The sequence below is a fragment of the Arachis stenosperma genome, chromosome 6, assembly GCF_014773155.1.
Source record: "Arachis stenosperma cultivar V10309 chromosome 6, arast.V10309.gnm1.PFL2, whole genome shotgun sequence".
NCBI lineage: Eukaryota > Viridiplantae > Streptophyta > Magnoliopsida > Fabales > Fabaceae > Arachis > Arachis stenosperma.
In genome coordinates this window covers 52,878,256-52,901,677 of record NC_080382.1, presented here as the reverse complement: position 1 = coordinate 52,901,677, position 23,422 = coordinate 52,878,256, and the positions used below count along the sequence as shown (strand labels likewise).

The following is a 23,422-nucleotide window of genomic DNA, read 5'->3' as shown; positions in this document are numbered from 1 at the left end:
TTACTCAGCTGGAGTTATCATAGAAGGAGACATCTTCATTGAAGAGGATAAGCCCATCACCAAGAAGAGGATGGAGCAAGCAAGAGAGATCCTTCACGGTTCTCAAGAGATGCATGAGGAAGCTCATCATCAAGAAGTCCCTGAGATGCCTCAAGGGATGCACTTTCCTCCCAACAACTATTGGGAGCAACTCAACACTTCTTTAGAAGATTTGAACCACAATGTGGAACAATTAAGGGTGGAACATCAGGAGCACTCCATCATTCTCCAAGAAATAAGAGAAGATCAAAGAGCAATGAGGGAGGAGCAACAAAGGCAAGGAAGGGACATAGAAGAGCTTAAGAACATCATCGGTCCTTCAAGAAGAAGACGCCACTAAAGGTGGATTCATTCCTTGTTCTTTATTTTTTTCTGTTTTCGATTTTTAATGTTGTGTTTATCTATGTTTTGTGTCTTTCCTTCATGATCATTAGTATGTAACCATGCCTTAAAGCTATGAATAAAATCCATTAATCCTTCACCTCTCTTAAATGAAAAATGTTTTAATTCAAAAGAACAAGAAGTACATAAATGTCGAATTTATCCTTGAATTTAGTTTAATTATATTGATGTGGTGACAATACTTTTTGTTTTCTGAATGAATGCTTGAACAGTGCATAATTTTGATCTTGTTGTTTATGAATGTTAAAACTGTTGGCTCTTGAAAGAATGATGAACAAAGAGAAATGTTATTGATGATCTAAAAAATCATGAAATTGATTCTTGAAGCAAGAAAAAGCAGTGCAAAAGAAGAAGCTTGCGAAAAAAATGGCGAAAAAAATAGAAAGAAAAAGAAAAAGCAAGCAGAAAAAGCCAATAGCCCTTAAAACCAAAAGGCAAGGGTAAAAAGGATCCAAGGCTTTGAGCATCAATGGATAGGAGGGCCCAAGGAAATAAAATCCAGGCCTAAGCGGCTAAAACAAGCTGTCCCTAACCATGTGCTTGTGTCATGAAGGTCCAAGTGAAAAGCTTGAGACTGAGTGGTTAAAGTCGTGATCCAAAGCAAAAGAGTGTGCTTAAGAGCTCTGGACACCACTAACTGGGGACTCTAGCAAAGCTAAGTCACAATCTGAAAAGGTTCACCTAGTTATGTGTCTGTGGCATTTATGTATCCGGTGGTAATACTGGAAAACAAAATGCTTAGGGCCACAGCCAAGACTCATAAGTAGCTGTGTTCAAGAATCAACATGCTTAACTAGGAAATTCAATAACACTATCCAAAATTCTAAGTTCCTAAAGAAGCCAATCATTCAGAACTTCAAAGGAAAAAGTGAGATACCAAAACTGTTCAGAAGCAAAAAGCTACAAGTCCCGCTCATCTAATTATAATTAATATTCATTGATATTCTGGAATTCATAGTATATTCTCTTCTTTTATCCTATTTGATTTTCAGTTGCTTGGAGACAAGCAACAATTTAAGTTTGGTGTTGTGATGAGCGGATAATTTATACGCTTTTTGGCATTGTTTTTAGGTAGTTTTTAGTAAGTTTAAGCTACTTTTAGGGATGTTTTCATTAGTTTTTATGTTAAATTCACATTTCTGGACTTTACTATGAGTTTGTGTGTTTTTCTGTGATTTCAGGTAAATTCTGGCTGAAATTGAGGGACTTGAGCAAAACTCTGAAAAAGGCTGATAAAAGGACTGCTGATGCTGTTGGAATCTGACCTTCCTGCACTCGAAATGGATTTTCTGGATCTACAGAACTCCAAATGGCGCGCTCTCAACGGCGTTGGAAAGTAGACATCCATAGCTTTCCAGCAATATATAATAGTTCATACTTTATTCAGAAATTGACGACGTAACTTGGCGTTGAACGCCAAGTACATGCTGCTGTCTGGAGTTAAACGCCAGAAAAACGTCATGATCCGGAGTTGAACGCCCAAAACACGTCATAACTTGGAGTTCAACTCCAAGAAAAGCCTCAGCTCGTGGATAGATCAAGCTCAGCCCAAGCATACACCAAGTGGGCCCCGGAAGTGGATTTATGCATCAATTACTTACTCATGTAACCCCTAGTAGCTAGTCTAGTATATATAGGACATTTAACTATTGTATTAGACATCTTTTGATCACTTTAGATCTGAAGAGCATCTGGGGACGATTAGTTCTCAGATCATGGGGGCTGGCCATTCGGCCATGCCTGAACCTTTCACTTATGTATTTTCAACGGTGGAGTTTCTACACACCATAGATTAAGGGTGTGGAGCTCTGCTGTACCTCAAGTTTCAATACAATTACTATTACTTTTCATTCAATTCTCTTTTATTCTTATTCCAAGATATACGTTGCACAACATTTGATGAATGTGATGATCCGTGACACTCATCATCATTCTCACCTATGAACGCGCGTGATTAACAACCACTTCCGTTCTACCTTAGGCCGGGCGCATATCTCTTAGATTCCCCAACAGAATCTTTGTGGTATAAGCTAGATAGATGGCGGCATTCATGGGGATCCGGAAAGTCTAACCTTGTCTGTGGTATTCTGAGTAGGATCCTGGGAATCCGGAAAGTCTAACCTTGTCTGTGGTATTCCGAGTAGGATTCCGGTATTGAATGACTGTGACGAGCTTCAAACTCCTGAAGGCTGGGTGTTAGTGAGAAACGCAAAAGAATCAATGGATTCTACTCCAACCTGATTGAGAACCGACAGATGATTAGCCGTGCTGTGACAGAGCATTTGGACCATTTTCACTGAGAGGATGGGATGTAGCTATCAACAAAGGTGATGCCTCCAGACGATTAGCCGTGCAGTGACAGCGCATAGGACCATTTTCCCGAGAGGATTAAAAGTAGCCATTGATGATGGTGATGCCCTACATACAGCTTGCCATGGAAAGGAGTAAGAAGGACTGGATGAAAGCAATGAGAAAGTAGAGATTCAAGAGGAGCATAGCATTTCCACACGCCTATCTGAAATTCCCACTATTGATTTACATAAGTATTTATATCCCTCTTTATTTTCTATTTATTATTAATTTTTGAAACCCAAAACCAATTTAATCTGCCTAACTGAGATTTACAAGGTGACCATAGCTTGCTTCATACCAACAATCTCCGTGGGATCGACCCTTACTCACGTAAGGTATTACTTGGATGACCCAGTACACTTGCTGGTTAAGTTGAACGAAGTTGTGAACCATGGTATTGGCATCATGTTTTTGGCGCCATTACCAGGGAATGAAAAGCAATGAATTTTGCAAAATGGAATAACACATGAATAACAATTTCGTCCACCAACTAGCTATGAAAAGAGAACTACCTCAGGTTGGGTTGCCTCCCAACAAGCACTCCTTTATTGTCATTAGCTTGACATCTTTCATTCTCGCTTAGCTTAGGTTTTGAACCTCATTTTCCTTGTCCCGTTGACCTCCTAAGTAAGGCTTTGCCCTGTGACCGTTTGCTGTGAAATGACTCTTTGTTGCTTCATCTAGCAATTTAAGGCTTCCATAAGGAAGAACCTTTGTCACCAAGTAGGGACCAGTCCATTTGGATTTGAGCTTTCCATGGAAAACCTTAAGCTTGGAGTTATATAAGAGTACTTGCTGTCCTGATTTGAACTCCTTCTTTGAGATCTTTTTGTCATGCCACCTCTTAGCCTTTTTCTTGTATATCTTAGCATTTTCATAGGCTTCTAGCCTAAACTCATCCAACTCATTTAGTTGTAGCAGCCTCTTTTCTCCTGCTGCCTGAGAATCAAGGTTGAAGAGTTTAGTGGCCCAAGAAGCTTTATGTTCAAGCTCTACAGCGAGGTGACAAGATTTGCCATACAATAGCTGAAAGGGGGACTTTCCAATAGGAGTTTTGAATACTGTCCTGTATGCCCAGAGTGCATCTTCTAGGTTTCTGGCCCAATCCTTTCTGGTAGCTCCCACAGTCTTCTCCAAAATCCTCTTCAACTCCCTATTTTGAAGTTCTACCTGGCCATTGGTCTGTGGGTGATAAGGTGTGGCTACTTTATGTATTACCCCATACTTGTGAAGTAGCTTCTCCATTTGTTTGTTGCAAAAATGACCACCACCATCACTGACAAGACCCTTAGGCACTCCATATCTAGTAAAAATGTGCTTCTTAAGGAATCGAAGGACAATTTGTGCATCACATGTGGTAGTGGCTATAGCTTCCACCCACTTTGAGACATACTCCACTGCTACCAAAATGTACTTGAAAGAATAAGAGGGAGAAAACGGGCCCATGAAATCAATGCCCTAAAGATCAAATAGCTCCATTTCTAGGATGTGTTCTGAGGCATCTCATTCCTTCTTGTCAATCCTCCAGCTCTTTGGCATTCATTACATTGATGAACAAACTCTCTGGCATCTTTAAAGATGGTTGGCTAATAAAATCCACTTTGAAGCACTTTGGCTACTGTTCTTTCAGGCCCAAAATATCCACCATAGGCTGATCCATGACAATGCCATAGTATGTTTCTCATCTCTCCTTCAGGAACACATTTCCTAATCATTCCAACTGGGCATCTCTTAAACAAGAATGGTTCATCCCATAAGAATTTCTTTGCTTCATTAAGTAGCTTCTGTACCTGCTGCTTGGTGAATTCCTTGGAAATCTTTCTTCCAACCTTATAGTTTGCAATGTCTGCAAACCAAGGGGCTTGTTGAATCTGTAAGAGATGTTCATCTGGAAAGCTTTCATTCACTGGATGTGAGGCTTCTTGATTTATTTCTTGTGGAAATCTTGATAGATGATCAGCAACTTGATTCTCACTACCCTTCCTGTCCTTTATTTCAATGTCAAACTCTTGTAGAAGTAATATCCATCTGATAAGTCTTGGTTTGGCATCCTGTTTTGACATCAAATACTTAAGGGCAGCATGGTCAGAATAAACTACAATCTTGGATCCAATCAAGTATGATCTAAACTTATCAAATGCATAAACCACATCCAATAATTCCTTCTCTGTTGTGGTGTAATTTTTCTGAGCTTCATTCAATACTTTGCTTGCATAGTAGATGACATGGTGTAAATTTCCATTTCTTTGTCCCAACACAGCACCAATTGCAATGTCACTTGCATCACACATGAGTTCAAAAGGTAATCCCTAATCTGGAGGTGTGATGATTGGTACAGTTGTGAGTTTGGTTTTTAAAGTTTCAAAGGCATGCTGACAGCTTTCATAAAAAACAAAAGGATTGTCAACCATTAGCAAATTGCTTAATGGTTTGGCTATTTTTGAAAAATCCTTGATAAATCTTCTATAAAATCTAGCATGTCCTAAGAAACTTCTAACAGCTTTCACATTAGTTGGTGGAGGGAGTTTCTCTATGATTTCTACCTTTGCCTTGTCAGCTTCTATCCCTTTTCTTGAAACTTTGTGACCAAGAACAATCCCTTCAGGTACCATAAAATGGCATTTCTCCCAATTTAGAACCAAATTGGTTTCTTGGCACCGTTTCAAGACTAGGGTAAGATGATGCAAGCAAGCATTAAAAGTGTCATCAAAAATAGAGAAATCATCCATGAAAACTTCAATAAATTTTTCTACCATATTTGAGAAGATTGATAGCATGAATCTTTGAAATATTGCTGGAGCATTACACAATTTGAATGGCATCCTTCTGTATGTGAAAACTTCAAAAAGACATGTGAAAGATGTCTTCTCTTGATCCATGGGGTCAACCACTATTTGATTATAGCCAGAATACCCATCAAGGAAGCAGTAATATGCATGGCCAGCTAGCCTTTCAAGCATTTGGTCAATGAAAGGGAGAGGAAAGTGATCCTTGCGTATGGCATCATTCAGCCTCCTATAGTCAATACACATCCTCCATCCTGTCACAGTTCTTGTGGGAATGCGTTCATTATTCTCATTAACAATAACTGTCATTCCACCTTTCTTTGGTACCACTTGAACTGGGCTTATCCATGGGCTGTCAGAGATAGGATAGATGATCCTTGCATTCCATAACTTTATTACTTCTTTTTTAACAACTTCCTTCATGGTGGGGTTTAGCCTCCTCTGAGGTTGAACCACTTGTTTGGAATTGTCTTCCAAAAGAATCTTATGCATACACACTGCAGGGCTAATGCCTTTTAGGTCATCAATGGTCCATCCTAATGCATCTTTGTGAGCCTTTAGTACATTAAGGAGCTTTCCTTCTTCTTCTTCAGTCAGAGAAGAGTTGATGATCACTGGAAAACTATCTGCTGTGCCAAGGAATGCATATTTGAGATGAATAGGTAAGGGCTTTAACTATTGTTTTGGCACCTCTTCTGTTTTGTCTTGTTTCACCTCTTTCTCAATGAAAATTTCAGCTACTTCTGCTTCCATTGTCTCTTGATCTTCTTCCCCTTCTTCTTCTTGTTGCTCATGATGATTGGCTTCCAACATTTTCTCCACCAAAATTTCTATCATATCTACTCTCATGTAATCCTCTTGCTCAGGGAGATATTGCATTGATTTGAAAACATTGATGACCATTTGCTCATTGTGCACCCTGAAGATCATTTCTCCCTTTTCCATATCAATAATAGCTCTTGCTATGGCTAGAAACGGTCTTTCCAAAATAATGGAGTTGTTCCCTTCTTCTTCTGTATCCAAGATCACAAAGTCTGCAGGGAAGATAAACTCTCCAACCTTTACTAATAGATTTTCCACAATTCCATTGGGTATCTTGATTGATCTATCAGCCATTACTAGTGACATCCTGGTAGGTTTGAGTTATTCTATGGCAAGCTTCCTCATCATTGAGAGCGGCATTAAATTGATACTAGCACCGAGATCACAGAGAGCTTTATTTAGTAGCATCTTGCCTATGGTGCATGAAACCACAAAACTCCCTGGATCTTTAAGCTTTGGTGGAATACTCCTTTGAATTACTGCACTGCATTCTTCAGTGAGCATTACGGTTACCTTCTCATGCCAACTTCTCTTTTTATTGATAAGCTCTTTCAAGAACTTTGCATAGAGGCATCTGCTCTAATGCTTCAGCCAGGGGAATATTAATCTCCAACTTCTTGAAGACTTCAAGGAATTTGGGAAAGTGTTGATCCTTGGTCTCCTTGTTAAACCTTTGAGGATATGGCAAGGGGGGTGTGTGAGCCTTCTCCAACTATTTCTGTCCTTGAGGTGGTTCCTCCATTACTTGCTTCCCTTTCCTTGAATCTTGTGGCTGCTCATCTTTCTCTTTAGGCTTCTCTTGATCTTTCTTGTTAGGTATAGCTTCATCTTTGCTGCTGGCTTTATCTTCCTCAGTTGGCCTTTTGTCATTGCCCATAAGCTTCTTGTTGGCTTCTTTGTTATTCACCAAAGTCCTTCCACTCCTTAATTAAATAGCTTTGCACTCTTTTTTAGGATTTGGAATGGTGTCACTTGGGACTGAGCTTGTTGGCCTTTCAATCACTGCTTGTTTGGACAGTTGTCCAATCTGCCTCTCTAAGTTTCTCATTGAAGCTTCATGATTCTTGCTTGTCATCTCCTGATGCTTCATCATCTTTTCCATCAGTATCTCCAGATTAGTGATCCTTTGAGCATCTTGTGGTATTTGTGGTTGGTTATGGAATGTTGAGGCTGGATGATGGTTGTTTTGGTTAGTGGCTGAGTTATTAGGTGGATAATAGTTAGAATTAGGTGGTTATTTTGGGGTTTTCTATATGGATTGTTGTTAGTGGTTTGCTAGTTATTGTGGCTGGTGTTTCTTGAGTTGTTTTGGGTTGAATTTCTTTGCCATGGCTACTGGTTTTGACTCTGGTTGTCTCCCCATCTCAAGTTGGGATGGTTCTTCAAAGAGGGGTTATATGTGTCTCCATGGAATTCATTATGGCTGGAGCCTTGGTTGTGCATGTAGTTTACTTGTTCCTGCTGTTGATCTTCACAATTTTCCTCATTTTGTCCCCATGTGGATGATAGTTGGCTTGTATTCACTACTGTAACTTGGAGGCCATCAATCCTCTTGGCCATCTGCTCAAATTATTGTTGAATTTGCTGCTGCATCACCTTGTATTGAGCTAGAGTAGTGTCCACACCTTCCAACTCCATTACACATTTCCTTTGAGCTGGTTGGCATTGCCTCTGATGACCATAGAAGTATTGGTTGTTTGTTACAGTGTCAATGAGATTTTGAGCCTCCTCAGCTGTCTTCATTAGTTGTAATGATCCTCCTGCTGAGTAATCAAGTGCCTCTTGAGCTCTCAAGGTCAGTCCTTCATAGAAGTTTTGAAGCTTATCCCATTTATTGAACATATCTGGTAGACACTTCCTGAGTAAAGCTTTGTACCTCTCCTATGCCTCATACAGTGACTCTCCATCCATCTGAGTGAATGTCTGGACCTCTGTTTTGAGTCTGATGATCCTTTGAGAAGGATAGAACTTGGCTAGGAATTTGCTCACTAGATCTTCCCAATTGTTGATGCTCTCTCTTGGAAATGTCTCCAACCATTGAGTAGCTTTGTCTCTGAGGGAGAATGAAAATAGCAACAGCTTGTAAATATCCGGATGCACACCATTGGTTTTGACAGTGTCACAAATCCTTAGAAAAGTGGATAAGTGTTGATTTGGATCTTTAAGTGGGCCTCCTCCATAGGAGCAGTTGTTTTGTACCAAAGTAATGAGCTGTGGCTTCAATTCAAAGTTATTTGCATTGACATTGGGAGTAAGGATGCTACTCCCACAATGCCTTGGATTTGCAAACTTGTAGGAAGCCAAAACTCTTCTCTGAGGTGGATTGTTGTTGGCCATTCCTTCTGGTGGGTTAGAATTAGAAGGATTCCCTTCCATTTCTTGATATTCTTCTTCAGAAGCTTCTTCCTCTCCAACAACATTCTTCCCTCTTTCTTCTCTTCTCAATCTCTTGAGAGTCCTCTCGTCTTGATCACAAGAATTGGGGATCTCTCTTCTTGTCTCTGTCATACAAACAAAACAATAAGAAACACACAAAACCAGAAGAACCAGGAACATTTCACTCTATTGCTAGAGTGAGGTTATGGTTAGCTTAAGCAAAAATTCAAACAGTTAGTGTGTTAGTTAAAAACAAAGAAAAACAAAGAAATAGTGCTTAATCTAGACCACCACCTTACTTAATCATTGTTAATCTAATTCAATCCCCGGCAACGGCACCAAAAACTTGATGTGTGGAAAACGATCCAACAAAAAACTCACCGACAAGTGTACCAGGTCGCATCAAGTTGTAATTACTCACATGAGTGAGGTCGATCCCACAGGGATTGAAGGATTGAGCAATTTTAGTTAGATGGTTGATTTAGTCAAGCAAATAAGTGATGATTTGAGTGAATTGTGATAAACAAAAGCTAAATTGCATGAAATTAAAAGGGAGAGGGAGAATTGACAATAAATTAAGGAGTAGAAGAAGTAAAAGAGCTGAATCTTAAAGTGCAAGTAATGTAAATGACTGAAACTTAGATTGCAAGAAATGTAAATGGCTGAAGCTTAAAGTACAAGAAATGTAAACTACTGAATCTAAATTGCTGTAAAACTTAAATTTCTGAAAGCTTAAAGGGATTTGGGAGCTGAGATTCAAAATTAAGCAAGAAAAGTGCAAGCTAAAGTGAATCAGTAAGCTATGAAGAAAAGAAGTTTAGTTCAATTTCACACAGAAGCGAAAATTACTTGAAGAAGCAAAACAAGAAGAAGCTGAGCTCAATTATGAGATTCTCTAATAGAAATTGAAGATCCAAAAAGAGCAATGAGACTAGAAAGCAGATCTATATCTCAATTCTTCTCTTGATTAAATAGAAACTAAATTGCAGAAGAATTTTAAATGAAAACAGTGTATAAAACTCAGATCCAATTCCTCAATTATGCAGAAGAAGAACAAGATGAATTTCAGATCAAGTATTAAAATAGAATTCCTTCAATCTCAATCCAAAATTAAAAACAGAAGATGGAAGAGTAAAATGAAGACTAGAGAACAAGACTGAGATCCAATCTCAGTTCTAGAGCTTTCAATTAAAACTAATGAAAAATGAGCTAAGTGTAAAACTAAAAAATGAAAAAATGGTCCTAAACAAATCAAACTAACTTCTATTTATACACTTTCTATTTTTTTGATCTTCAAAATTTGGAGTGGGCTTTTCAACTTTGGTAAAGAATTGAATTTACTTGAATTTTTTGGACCAAGGCCCCTCCCAGGGAAGCGCTCGGTGAAAAGAGAAAACGCAGCGCTCAATCCTTGGCCTTGTTGTGTAGCACTCGGTGAAGTAATTTCACGCAGCGCTTATATGCTTGAGTGGGATTCCCTCTTCGAGCCTTGGTGGAGCCAATTTGAACCAAATTCCTTGTGCCAAGCTTCAATTAATTGTGCTAAATGAACTAAGTTCACATAGCGCCCCTCCTTGCATTCCTCTTGTTCCCCATTTTGAGCTTTGGTGAATGCACTTGTGCCAATTCCCTTGTGAAGTAGCGCTTCTTCATTCCTCCATGTGCTTGGTTCAAATCTTGCTGGCTTCCTTGTTTGGTGTGGCACCTTGATTTTCTTGTTGGAGAGCCATAAAAAAGTGAAAACATTTGACGTAGCGCTTTCTTCACTTTGAGCGCTGGCCTTGTGATTGATCTTTGTAGCGCTAAATTAGAAAGCGCAGCGCTAAACTAGAAAGCGCTATGCTTGAGCGCTTTGTGACTGACCCTTGCTCCTTTAGTGAACGCCACGCTTTTGTGCCTTGGGTCACGCTTTCCAAAGTGTGGCCTAAGGTCCAAAGCGTGCTCTAAGGTTCATTCTTTCTTTTTTTTTTATCATTTCTTTACCTACAACTAATCAAAACAACCAATCAAAGTATCACCAAATTCACAAGGTTTATAAATCAGTCAAAAATTACTTAATGCTAGCTTAAACCTTATGATTTTGTGTCAAATAAAGGATGGTTGATTGATTTAACCAAACCATGCAAATCCACTCTAAATTACTTACTTACAATGCAAGAAAGTGCATAAAACCTAATGAAACAAGTGAAAAATGCTTGAAAAGCTAGAATAAGATGATTTGTCATCAATAGTGTAGCTTTTAATTGCAGATATCATCGACTCCCTGGAACTAAATTCTATTCCGACCCTAAACTTGCCATCTTCTGCCGCAACATTGCCTCCACCTACGATGAAGAAACCCCTGTTAGTACAAGGCAAATAAAATTAATGTTAGTGGTAACTTTAATTAATAACCATAAGATAACATACCGATATCCGCATACTCAGGAAATTCCGGGACATGCATGGCTTCGAGATCCAGAGTCCGCATAAAAGATGGAACGCCAAAGGGGTGCGGCTTTCAATCGCATCCGTCTCATTCTGTACCGCTGGATTGCCTACCAAGTCTCCGTCATCGTTTTCGTCATCGACCTCATAGTTGGCTTCAAACTCCTCTTCACTGTCGTTGTTATCTTCTTCCCAATCTATATCCCCGAGTTCATCAACGTTGACATCGTCGCCAACCGCATCCATCCCCATATGCTGTTCAAACTCAACGTACAACTCTATCATTGGCACATGAGATCGGGTTTGTTGATAAATATAGAACATCCGCTGCATGCATGCGTCGTCAGTGATGAACATTAGTTGAAACTGTATTATTCCACCAAATACTTGTACAGGATTTTGGTACAAAATATTGCTCACCCTTTTCAAAATGTGACTTTGTATGTTCTCATAAAGACCATTTTGCAACTCTACAAAACTCATGGTACATGGAATAGCAAATGAAAATGGACATTCACATACAAAAGTCACTCCTTCGTGTGTGTTTGGTATAATCTCACCGTTAAAATACACTCGCATATGTGCAATACCTTCCATAACTTCAACTTCACCTAATTTGATTTTTTTGACACTATTAAATGCAAAAAAAACTCACTATGTATCATTCAAATATGGAAGAAAGAGTAATAGAAGTAGAAGTGAAGTGAGAACACTAACATGAGTCTCGTTTCATATTTATAGGCAAGGCTCTTGTTTAAAATATTTTTTTATTCAAATTGCAAGTTGCATTGTGCAGCTTCCAAAAATTTTTTGACCCACAAAAAACATAATTTACGTTTTGGGGTTTCCAAAAAAATAAAAATCCATTCCTAAATGCAATTTGCGGTTTGGGCTACGAAAAAAAAAACCGTCCATTTCCAAACGCAATCTGCGTTTTGGGCTAAATAGAATAGCAATGAATATTTTTGCCAAGCCTCCCTTCCATGGTGTTACGCTATGCTTTTTTCCATTTGCAAAAAAATGTGAGCCACAATCACAAGTTAGTGAAGTTACAAAGATCAAACAGAAGGGGGATGAAGAACTAGGTTGGTTAATTTCAATGGGGCACTGGATGGTAAATAATAATGCAATATTGATTGATTATTGAGGAGGACCGGAGGAGAATAATTTTCTTAATTATGATAAATTTTATATATTTTATTTTATTATTAAATTAATCCGAAAAAATACCGTAGTAGAATAAAAAAAACTTTAATAAACTCATTAGAATAAATTAAATATACAAAACATAAAATCATAACATAATTTAAATAATAAAAGATTTTAGAGTAATTACCCAAATTAATCCTTTAAAATTTTAAAATCGAACATTTTAGTTCCAAAAAAAAATTAGTATACAGATCGATTCCTAAAAAAAATTAATACACAGATTATAATAATAATAATAATAATGATAATAAATAAATAAAATTATTAAAAATTATTTTACAAGAAATTCAAAATTAAAATTATTTGATATTTTTGTATTTAATAAAATCAAAAGAAGTACTATTTTAAAAAATATGTTTGTATTAAAAAAATATGTATTTAATATAAATTCAAATTAAAATATTTTTTTTAATAAATATTTTTTAATACAAACATATATGTTTTTTTTTACGTAGAACATCTTTTGATTATATTAAATACAAAAATATCAAATAGTTTTAACCTTGAATTTAAAAATTCTCTAATAATTTTAATAATAATAATAATAATAATAATAATAATAATAATAATATTATTATTATTATTATTATTATTATTATTATTATTGAGTGACTATATATATATATATTTATATATAAGAATTTAATGAATAAATTTATCATTGTTTTTATCCAAAAAATACAAAAAGTATAGTACAATATTATTGTGCAATTAATAATAATAATAATAATTTTATTTTATTTTATTTTATTTTTGGACGGAGGACTATTATGTCTAACAGAGAAAAACGTTAGGGATTTATTTGTATATTAGTTTTTCTTGGGGACTAAAATGTCCGTTTTTAAAATCTTTGTGGACTGATCTGGGTAATTATTCTGACGGAAAATGAACTGGGACTGATTTGTCTGCCGGAGTAAAATTTTGGAGATTGATCTGTATATTAATTTGGAAAAATCTAGGGGGCCAGCAAATTTATTGCATTTTGGCCAGCATGTAACCAGCAGAGAAAGGTGAGCCATTGGATGAAATCTCACACCAATCTCACACCATCAAATCATCATTGATGACTAGTTGATGGCTACCAATCACAAATGTTGCTAGCCTCCTAGCATTGCTCTATTAATTTTTCTTGGGGACTAAAATGTCTGATTCTAAAATCATTGGGGACTGATTTGGGTAATTACTCAAGATTTTATATATTCTAAAAATTAGTTATTAAATTAGTTAATATAAAATAAAATAATTTTATTTAATATATTTTTATTTTAAAAAATATTATTCATATATTAAAATTATCTACTAAAATTAGTTACTAATATATTTATATTTAAATATATATGATTTAATTTATTTTTATTTATATTTTGACATATATTTTATATATAGTTGATTTTAGTGTACAAATAATATAATTGTTTTATGTTATAGTTATTTTGATGATTAATTTTTCTTTTAATAATAAAATTTATACAATTGAGCAAAAAAATAATTAATTTTATTAATGTATGGTTATATAATTAAATGCAAATGCAATTAGGTCTTAGGACTTACTTTGGTGGTAGGTAAAGAGATGTAGAAAGGGTGTGTCGCCAACAAAACGAAACCAATCCAAAACTAGAAATTATAGCTGTTTTGGTTGGTACCTGAACCTACAACACGCCTCAACCACCCAAACACTTCCATAGCCATGGCTGCAACCTCATCATCACTCGCTTCTCATCTCTCCATTGGCCTTCGCCGCCATTCCCCGAAGCTCGATTCTCTCGGCTCTCAACCTTCTCTCTCTGCCACTCACTCCTTCTTCGACACTGTTCACTCCAACCTCCGCTTATCCCTCACTGCTTCTAAACCCTCCCGCCCCGTCGTCGCCATGGCCGGCACTGGAAAGGTTTCTTCTTTCCCCCCTTTTTCTTTTCTATCTCTATTAAACATGAAGGTTTTGTTTTTTTTTTTGTTTTTTTGGGCAAATTTCAACTTCAGAAAAGAAAAAAAAAGGGTTAACTTTTGTTGATTAGGTTAAACGATTGATTGTGTTTTTCTGTGGAGAATGTAATTTTCCTTAACGGGTTTGGATTGATCCGCTTGTTATTTAGCTGGATTAGCATAACTCAACTCATTGTGTTCTGAAACAGTTTGTGGAATAATACTAAAGTTATTATCCACTCACTCAGAAGCATTGTTACTAATTTTCTTTTTCAATGTACTTTTTTCTTTTGTGTTTATGTATCCGTCTTGCTACTTGTATATTGGTTATTGATATTATTCATTCCCTTTTTGTGATTCCAGTTCTTTGTTGGTGGCAATTGGAAGTGTGTAAGTGTCTATCCCTCATATTCTTTTACACTATTTATGGTTTCTTTACAGTGCTCCCTGTAGGTGGTTGAATATTTCAGTCTTTGTTTTTTCTTATTTTAGCATAAGCAGCTTTTATTTTTGGCACTACAGCAATAATGGATTCTAACTACCAAATCACAACTCTCAATATATTTTCTTACACTTATAGCAGCACATTATGGAATGTAAAATCCGCAGCATAACTCACTAGGTATGCTTTGTTGAGGATATTATTAAAAGGAAAAGTATAGGTAGACAATGAAAATACTAAACAATGTGAACAATGGATATATCGGATGTTCATTTCACTAAGTGTGTGGATGGTCATTCTAATTTTAAAATTTAGGTGGGTAATTTGGAGATGTAGTGTGTTTTTGTTTTATTGGTAGTTGTTCATATTGTTCAAAAAAGTCATTGGTTACCTAGCATAACCCATATTAAAATATGTAGCCTTTGTGATTTCTGTCATTTTTTTGAGTAATAAGATTTTCTTTCCCTCGAGTCTCCCTGTGGGTTTTGTTGAACTCGGTCCCTTATTCTCTTATTTGTGGCCTGTACCTGTATATAACTTCCTATAACACAAGTTGATTGCACCATATAGTTTTCTGAAGTTAGCATCCTGCCCCCTTTTTTATATGAGAAACTCCTCTTCATTACAGAACTAAAGAAACACATTTTGCTTTTCTTCTTTTCATGGCTTCATCACTAAGTGTAACGGTTTTGGACAGTGAAACCTATCCTTTAGACTGTTAAAATATTTCCAAGAGAAAGCAGCCTGTGTTTCTCATATGATACATGGTCATGTTGTGAATTTCCTGCATGCTTCAAAGGTTATCTTCATCTGTCATTTGGTTTGTGCTGAATAAAAAAGTTATTGTCTTTTATCTCTTTTAATGACACAGGTTCTTTTTTGAATTACATTTTTCAGTAGGTTTTTTTCTGTTTTATATGCTTTCAACCACCTATAACTAAGCATTCTTTTGGTCTCATGGTTCAGTTATTCACTATTGCAGTTGGAAACATCATCACATGATCTCATGATTCAGTCAATTTGAAGTTCAGTAATAAATAGGATTGCATTTCACATTTTCTCGTTCAATACTATGTGTATACTTGTATATAATTTTTCATTACTTTTGTTGTTGTCTCTAGAATGGAACAAAAGACTCCATCAGTAAACTTGTCTCTGACTTGAACAGTGCGAAATTGGAGGCTGATGTTGGTGAGATTTGGTGTTCAATCTTCAATTTTAAGTGTTTCCTGTTGTAAGCTTTAGTCATTGACAAATATATTCTTCTTTTCAACTTTGTACCATATAAATTAAGAATGGCTCAGTTACTGAAATAGAAGCCTATCCCTCCCCCCCTCCTTTTTTTTTTTTCTGTTTTTCTGTTTTATTTTCCCCAGTTTTCTCTTGCTTTGATGGAACACCAAATTAGCAAAATGGCAATGAGATAATAGACGTGTATTGGAAAAATGATGTAATAACTTGGAGTGCTGTTCAGCACGTAGGACATAATTACCTAAACATATACGTTGATCATATTGTTTTACCAGAAGTTTTTTCATAATTATCATTATCATTTATTTATTATTTGTTATTCTGTTTTGATAATCCCTTATAATTTTGCGAGAAGTGCAGATGTTGTCGTTGCGCCTCCCTTTGTGTACATTGACCAGGTGAAAGGCTCAATTACAGATAGGATTGAAATTTCTGCACAGAATTCTTGGGTGGGAAAAGGTGGGGCTTTCACGGGAGAAATCAGGTTAGATTGGGTTTTCCCTGATGACATAGGCTCAATTAGATTGATCTTTGGATTTTTGTGTTAGTGTGATGATTATAGATGCCCTTTTATTGCTCACATTTGCCTTGCTGTCAATATTCTTATTTTCTGGTCCTCATGTGCCGCACTGTTAACATTTTAAGTGTGTCACTTATTACTGTCTGACTTTTCTAGTGTGGAACAACTCAAAGACCTTGGATGCAAGTGGGTTATTCTTGGGCACTCAGAGCGAAGACATATTATTGGAGAAAAAGATGATGTAATACAAACACAGATATTTTCAGTGCCTTTATTAGTGTTTTCTTTTTTCGTTATTATTTTTATTTTAAGGTATATTCTGTTAACCAAAGCTTGTCAATGCCAGTTTATAGGAAAGAAAGCTGCTTATGCTTTGAGTGAGGGTCTTGGAGTGATAGCATGCATTGGTGAACTCTTAGAAGAGAGGGAAGCTGGGAAAACTTTCGATGTTTGTTACCAGCAATTGAAGGCTTTTGCAGGTAAATTTATGCTTCTTACGACCGATTTGAAATCCATTTTCTTTCGGGGAAAACCAAGTTTGTGGATTGGTGATTACTTCCATAAAATCAATTATGCGGGGCATTATGTACAGATGCAGTGCCTAGTTGGGACAATATCGTGATTGCATATGAACCTGTATGGGCCATTGGAACTGGTAAAGTGGCCACACCCCAGCAGGCTCAGGAAGTACATGTAGCTGTTCGTGATTGGCTCAAAAACAATGTTTCTGCGGAAGTTGCATCCAAAATCAGAATTATTTATGGAGGTAATAAATCATTAAGTGCTTGTTTGGGTGTCATTAAATTATTAGAAAAATATCTTTTTTTCAACAAAAAAGTAATTTTATTTATTTTTTAGTGTACTTGACAAAATTTTAATAGTAAAAGTAAAAACACTAAAAAAATAAAAAAACCATCGTTTTTTAAAAGCTACAATTTATATTGTTTTTTAAAAGATCTTTTTTACTTAAAAAAAAGATATTTTAACATAATAAATAATCAAAAAAGTATTTTTATATTGTTGTACCCAAATGTAATAGCTATATCCAAACAGGAAAATACTTTTATTTTTCTAAAAGATCTTTTAAAAAGTGATCACTTGAGAAAAGATTTTTTCGTAAAAGCTCATCCAAAAATGTCCTAATTCTATGTTTAGTTCCTCGTTGAACTTAACCTGTTAGAGTGACTCAGAAATTTCAGAAAGGTTAAGGTTTCATGTTGTCCTTATCGGTTTTCAGGGTCTGTAAATGGGGGCAACTGTGCTGAGCTTGCAAAGCAAGAAGATATCGATGGATTTCTTGTTGGCGGTGCTTCGTTAAAGGGTCCTGAGTTTGCTACCATTGTCAATTCAGCCACTGAAAAGAAGGTCGCCGCTTGATTACTTACTGTGGTTTTGGAAATAAGAGCGCATTAAGGACAAAGACTTGATAATCTTATATATGACAATAATGTGGAGTGTATTATAACAGTTTCATCCCAATCAATCTTTGTTGTAATTTTCTATGCCATAGTAGAAAAAGCATGGTCGCAGTTTTCCAATGAGCTTGTATTCTCTTGTAACGATTAGAGATAATTAAGCATTTTAAAGGGCAATAAATGTTATTCAATAAACATAGTTGATCATACCTATCTATCTTAAGACTTAAGAGACCTTGGTTTACTTTGCGCATGGGATAGTCCGTATTACTATTAGTACTGTATTAGATAGGAGAGTGTTTGTCATACTCAGTTTGACCATTTATCGTCTACTGTTAGATAACATGCGAATCCTGTTGGGAGTCCAATTCAATGGTGGACGATGGAAGAGTTTATATAGTACTTTATATAAATTGAGTACACTTAATCATATAACTCTTTTATTGGCATTGGTTTAGATTTGGGAATGTGGCAGGTTATAATTTTTGGTATTTAAATTGCCCTTGATTGTTGTTTACCGGCTTTGCTTTCTAGACCGAGTATTATGTTATTCTTGGTTTGACTAGTAATCCAAATCATAGTTTGGGCGAAAATTGGTATTGTTGAGGCCATACGTCTTTTTTTAGTGTACGTGGATACATTTTCACCGATACTGAAAAGGTTGATTTCAAGCTTAAATGTTTAATTAGGATCACTGTAGTCATTATAAGAAATGTTAATGGTGCTTTGGTTCTCGATGTGATTTCTTTAAAGGTTTTTTTTGGACCGTAGAATTTTATTGATAAGAAAATGAAGGCTTAGCCTTTTAGATGCCTAGGTTTATCCTTACAAAGCACTGTTTTCAAATTAAACCAACTATTTAAGCAATGAAAAATTAACCTACACAAGATTAAATTTTTATGGTTAGATGGATTGGACAGCATCAATCTTACATATTATAATATTTCATACATATAACAAACTCAAACACACAATACTTAGAGTTTTTGTTTATTATTTGGCCCTTGCCAAATTTCAAACTGAGATGTAGCATATTAAAAATCATCATGGTTATTATTTGAACTAAGTCTCCGTTGCATATTAAATTATTTTTGTTCATACCCTATTCTAGAATAAAGTCAGGCCCAAAAAGAATAAGAACCCACCCGATAAAAGTGGCCTCTTCTATCTTTGACGGGCATGACAAAGGTGGTTCAACCCTACTTATCTGAATAAGTATCTACCTCTTAATATATCTCCCGCTTATCTAGAAGAGAGATCTTAAAAACTTTCCTAACAAAAGGTAACGGTTATCCACCATCAAAAGTGGAACTACTCTAAAAGGTAGTTATCAACTCTACTATAAATACACTGACACCCTCAGGTATATTCAAGACACAATCTACTAAAACCTGCTTAAACTCTTGCTAATTTAAGCATCGGAGTCCCTTACAGGTACCACCCCCACCTCTTCTCAAACAACTCGGACGGATTCATCCTTCTTGGAGAAGACGTTGGACAGATCATCCAAAGGCATTTGGACCTCACGTTTAAGTCCAAAGCAACCAAATTTCAGGTAACCCTAGAAACATTGGCGCCGTTGTTAGGGACCTGGAAGTCCACACCTACATATGGCAGACAATCAATTTGATGATGGTTATATGGCATCTGAATCAGAACTAGAGCCTTAGAATGAAGACATGAGCACTTGCATTACCTCCACCACGGAAAAGGACAGTGCCCCCCACGTGGAAGGAACGTCAGAAAACCCCCATCCACAACGAATTCACTCGGAAGTCCACCCACCTGAAGACGAAGAATGGGTTTGGTTAACGGCCTTAGAGAAGGGCTATTCTTCTAATCAATATCCAAGCGACACCTGACTTCCTTGTATGAAGTACAAGAGCGGGTAGAGAAATATATCAACATGAGGAGAATTTCCGACATAGAGAAACATCCCCAAGGCCAAACCCTTCCTACCAAGCTTGGGACAATGAGAAGGAGATCAAGACGAAGGAGGAGTATAACTCGGAGAAATCTCAAAGATATCACAACTACACTCTGCTCCGAGTTTCTCTTGTCGATGTTTACAGGGAGACTTGTCATACTGAAAGGCTTCCACCTCTTCGCCCCATTAAGCACAATCCTGGAAATCGGATACAATATTGTAAGTACCGCAACGCCAACTAAAAAGGCCGTTATCCAAGGTAACGCCAAGAAGAAAAGGGGCGTTATCCAAGGCAATGCCAACTACAAAGATAATTCAAAGGAGATTTGCAACCTTGACCTTTTCTATACTACATCAAGAATAACTTGAGCTACAAAGCTCTAAATGAGATGATTCTAGTGGCATTGGAAAGTAGAAATCTAGAGCTTTCCAACTATATATGGCACTACATAATGGACACTAAATCTGAGGGAGAAATTCACCCCGAAATGCAAAGATGAGCATAGCATCAGCCTGTAGTAATGCCAGCTGACCTCTTCACCTTCCAAGGAGTATAATTCAAGATACAGAAGTCCAAATAGTGAGATTCTAGTCGCGTTAGAAAGAGTACATTCAGATCTTTCTAACGATGTATAACAGTCTATGGTGCCATTCCGTTTGGGCTATGAACAATGAACATCTTTTGACGCCATGAACACTAACGCCATGATTGCCTGGAGTTGCCCTGGACAACGCCAAGATGAAGCCCTGGGAGCATAGTTATCAGAACCGAACAGGTAATCAACCCGGTCATATGACTGGGTCACCGGGTTACTAGTTCAATTGGTGGGTCATTGATTCACCCGGTTAACCCGGTCATAATTAAAAAAATGTAAAATTATATAAATAAAATTAAAATAATGTCTTAAAACATAAAATGTAAGTCTTTACAAACATTAGTAATCTAATATCAAGTCTTAAACATAACTAATAATATAAAAAAATGATAATAAACTAGTCTCTAATACAAAATATATTCTCAATTTAAATCAACAAGAGCAAGAGAAAGATAACACAATCATTAAATCAAGTCAAAGGAGTGAGCTCAAAGTCGGCATCAACATCTTCATAGGACAAATTATGAGCTTGATCAACATTTCACTCATTTTGAGTTGCATTCATATATTCCATAGCATTGTTACTTGGTCAATCTTTATTTTGGTCATCCAAATTTAATTGATCTACATTTGTATATTTTTCACAAATCAATATCAAGAATAATTTGTAATAGTAACTGACAATTAAAATATTCAAGCAATTGAACAATTTACCAAGATCATCCAAAGTTGGTTGAATGGACATATTTGCAAAATCATTTTGTAGAGCATCAATTTTTTCAAGAGTTAAAAATGGCGGTGAATCTTCCAATATCCAATCCGAATGGTCATCAAATGCATCAAAACAAATTGGATAATAGCTTTGCTTTCTCATTAGATTCTGGCGCGCGAATTTGTGACATGCACAAATGAACCGGCAAGTGCACCGGGTCGTCCAAGTAATACCTCAAGTGAGTGAGGGTCGAATCCCATGAGAATTTCCAAATTGAGCAAGCTGTGGTGATCGTGCAGATCTTAGTCAGGCGAATAAAAAGATAATTTTTAGTTGTTGTAGGCACATAAACAAGCCATAACAAAAGAACATAGAAACAGTAATTAGCAGTCAGTTAAGGCTTCGGAGATGCTTCTTCTTCTGGATTAACACGTCATACTCACTATTTCAATGATGAATGATTCCTTCAATGGCAAGGTTGTAAGTGATTAAGCCATTAGTCGTGGTCATTAATCTCCTCAGGTCCAAACCAAACATCCGAACGGACTAGATCAATCTGAAAGAGGGTGAAGTGCGCGCAATTCAATCTCTTGATGGTCCTACTCAAAACGCCATAGACAAGGTCGGATCTTCCGGATCAGAGACTGACGCTCTTATGATTCTAGCCTTAGAGCCACAGGAACCTCAATTACCCCTGACTAACGAGGTTTTATGTCACATACCCCAATTAGCCCAGATAACTTGTTGGAACCCGGATGCATTCTCAAGCTGTAGCTTAATACTATCTGGGTCAGGACTCGTAAGGAACTCATGTTGAATCAAGATTCATAAGGATGAAGAACAATAATGCATTATAGAATAGAATCAAGCAAAGATTGAAGTAGAAAAGTAATTGCATTAATCCATATGAATTAGCAGAGCTCCTAACCTTAACCTAGGAGGTTTAGTTGCTCATACTGTACAGAGAATAAAGTGTAAAGTTCGAATGTGGTGGAGAAGATTCTAAACAATGGTGATCTCCCCTTGTTTATACTAATGAATAGACTTAAAAAGAAATTAATAATAATTAGAAATTACAATAATGAAGGAAACTTAGCTAATGGTGCAAAAATCCACTTTTGGGCCTACTTAGTGAGTGTTTGGGCTGAGCTTGGCCTCTAACTTGAAGGAGTGGGGGTTGGACGCTCACTAGGGAGTAAAAATTTTGCTCCTTGCTCCCCTTGTGGCATTGAATGCCAGGTCTGGGCGTTCAACACCAGCCTTGGTCCTCTTGGGGTGTTGGACGCCCACTAGAGGCCAGTTTGGGTGTTCAGCACCCGTTTTGGGCGATCCAATCCGAAGAAAATATAAATCATTATATATATTGCTAGAAAGATCTGAAAGTTAGCTTTCCAACGCCGTTGAGAACGCATCATTTGAACCACTATAGCTCCAGAAATGCTTGTTTGAATGCACAGAGGTTAGAATCTGACAGCGTTTGCTATGCTTTCCTTGCCTCTGAATTAGATTTTGTGAAAACTTGCCAAATTCATCCAAAATTCACCTAATATCATAAGAAAAACATAAAAGCTCAAAGTAGTATCCAAAAATTGAATTTTGCATTAAAACCTACTAAAACAAAATAAAACTTAACGAAATATACTAAAAACACTAAGAAAATAACATAAAAAAGCGTATAAAGTATCCGCTCATCAAAACACAAAACTTAAACTGTTGCTTGCCCTCAAGAAACCAAAAACAAGTAAGACTAAAAAGAAGAGAAAGATACAATAAGTTTTAAAGTTTTTCAATGAAGCTCAGTTCCAAATGATGAGCGGGGCTAATAGCTCTTTACTTCTGAACAGTTTTGGCATCTCACTTTCCCTTGAAGCTCAGAAGTATTGGCTTCTCTTGGAACTAGAATCTGGATAATATTATTGATTATCTTAGTTTAGCTTTTCTTGATTCTTGAACACAGCTTCTTTTGGTACTTTGCACCTTTTTGAGCCTAGCCGTGACTCTAAGCGTTTTGTCTTCCCGTATTACCATTGGATACATAAACACCACAGGCATTTAACTGGGGGAACCTCTTGGATTCGAATTTAGCTTTGCTTAAATTCTCAGACAGTGGTGCCCAGAGTTCTTAAGCGTACTCTTTTGCTTTGGATCACGTCTTTAACTGCTAAGTCTCAAGCTTTTCACTTGACACCTTCACACCACAAGCATTTAGTTAGGGATAGCAAC

The 23,422-nt window shown here is 36.6% G+C and overlaps 1 protein-coding gene across 1 annotated transcript; it reads left to right on the top strand.

Annotated features, from left to right (window-relative positions):
• Positions 1 to 13,971: 13,971 nt before the first annotated feature.
• LOC130935547 (triosephosphate isomerase, chloroplastic) lies at positions 13,972 to 18,194 on the top strand. The gene is made up of 8 exons (XM_057865338.1): positions 13,972 to 14,301; positions 14,700 to 14,726; positions 15,900 to 15,969; positions 16,390 to 16,513; positions 16,706 to 16,790; positions 16,896 to 17,028; positions 17,142 to 17,315; positions 17,787 to 18,194. The coding sequence occupies exons 1-8, from the start codon at positions 14,101 to 14,103 to the stop codon at positions 17,924 to 17,926; spliced, it is 954 nt and encodes a 317-aa protein (XP_057721321.1). The 5' UTR covers positions 13,972 to 14,100; the 3' UTR covers positions 17,927 to 18,194.
• Positions 18,195 to 23,422: the final 5,228 nt, after the last annotated feature.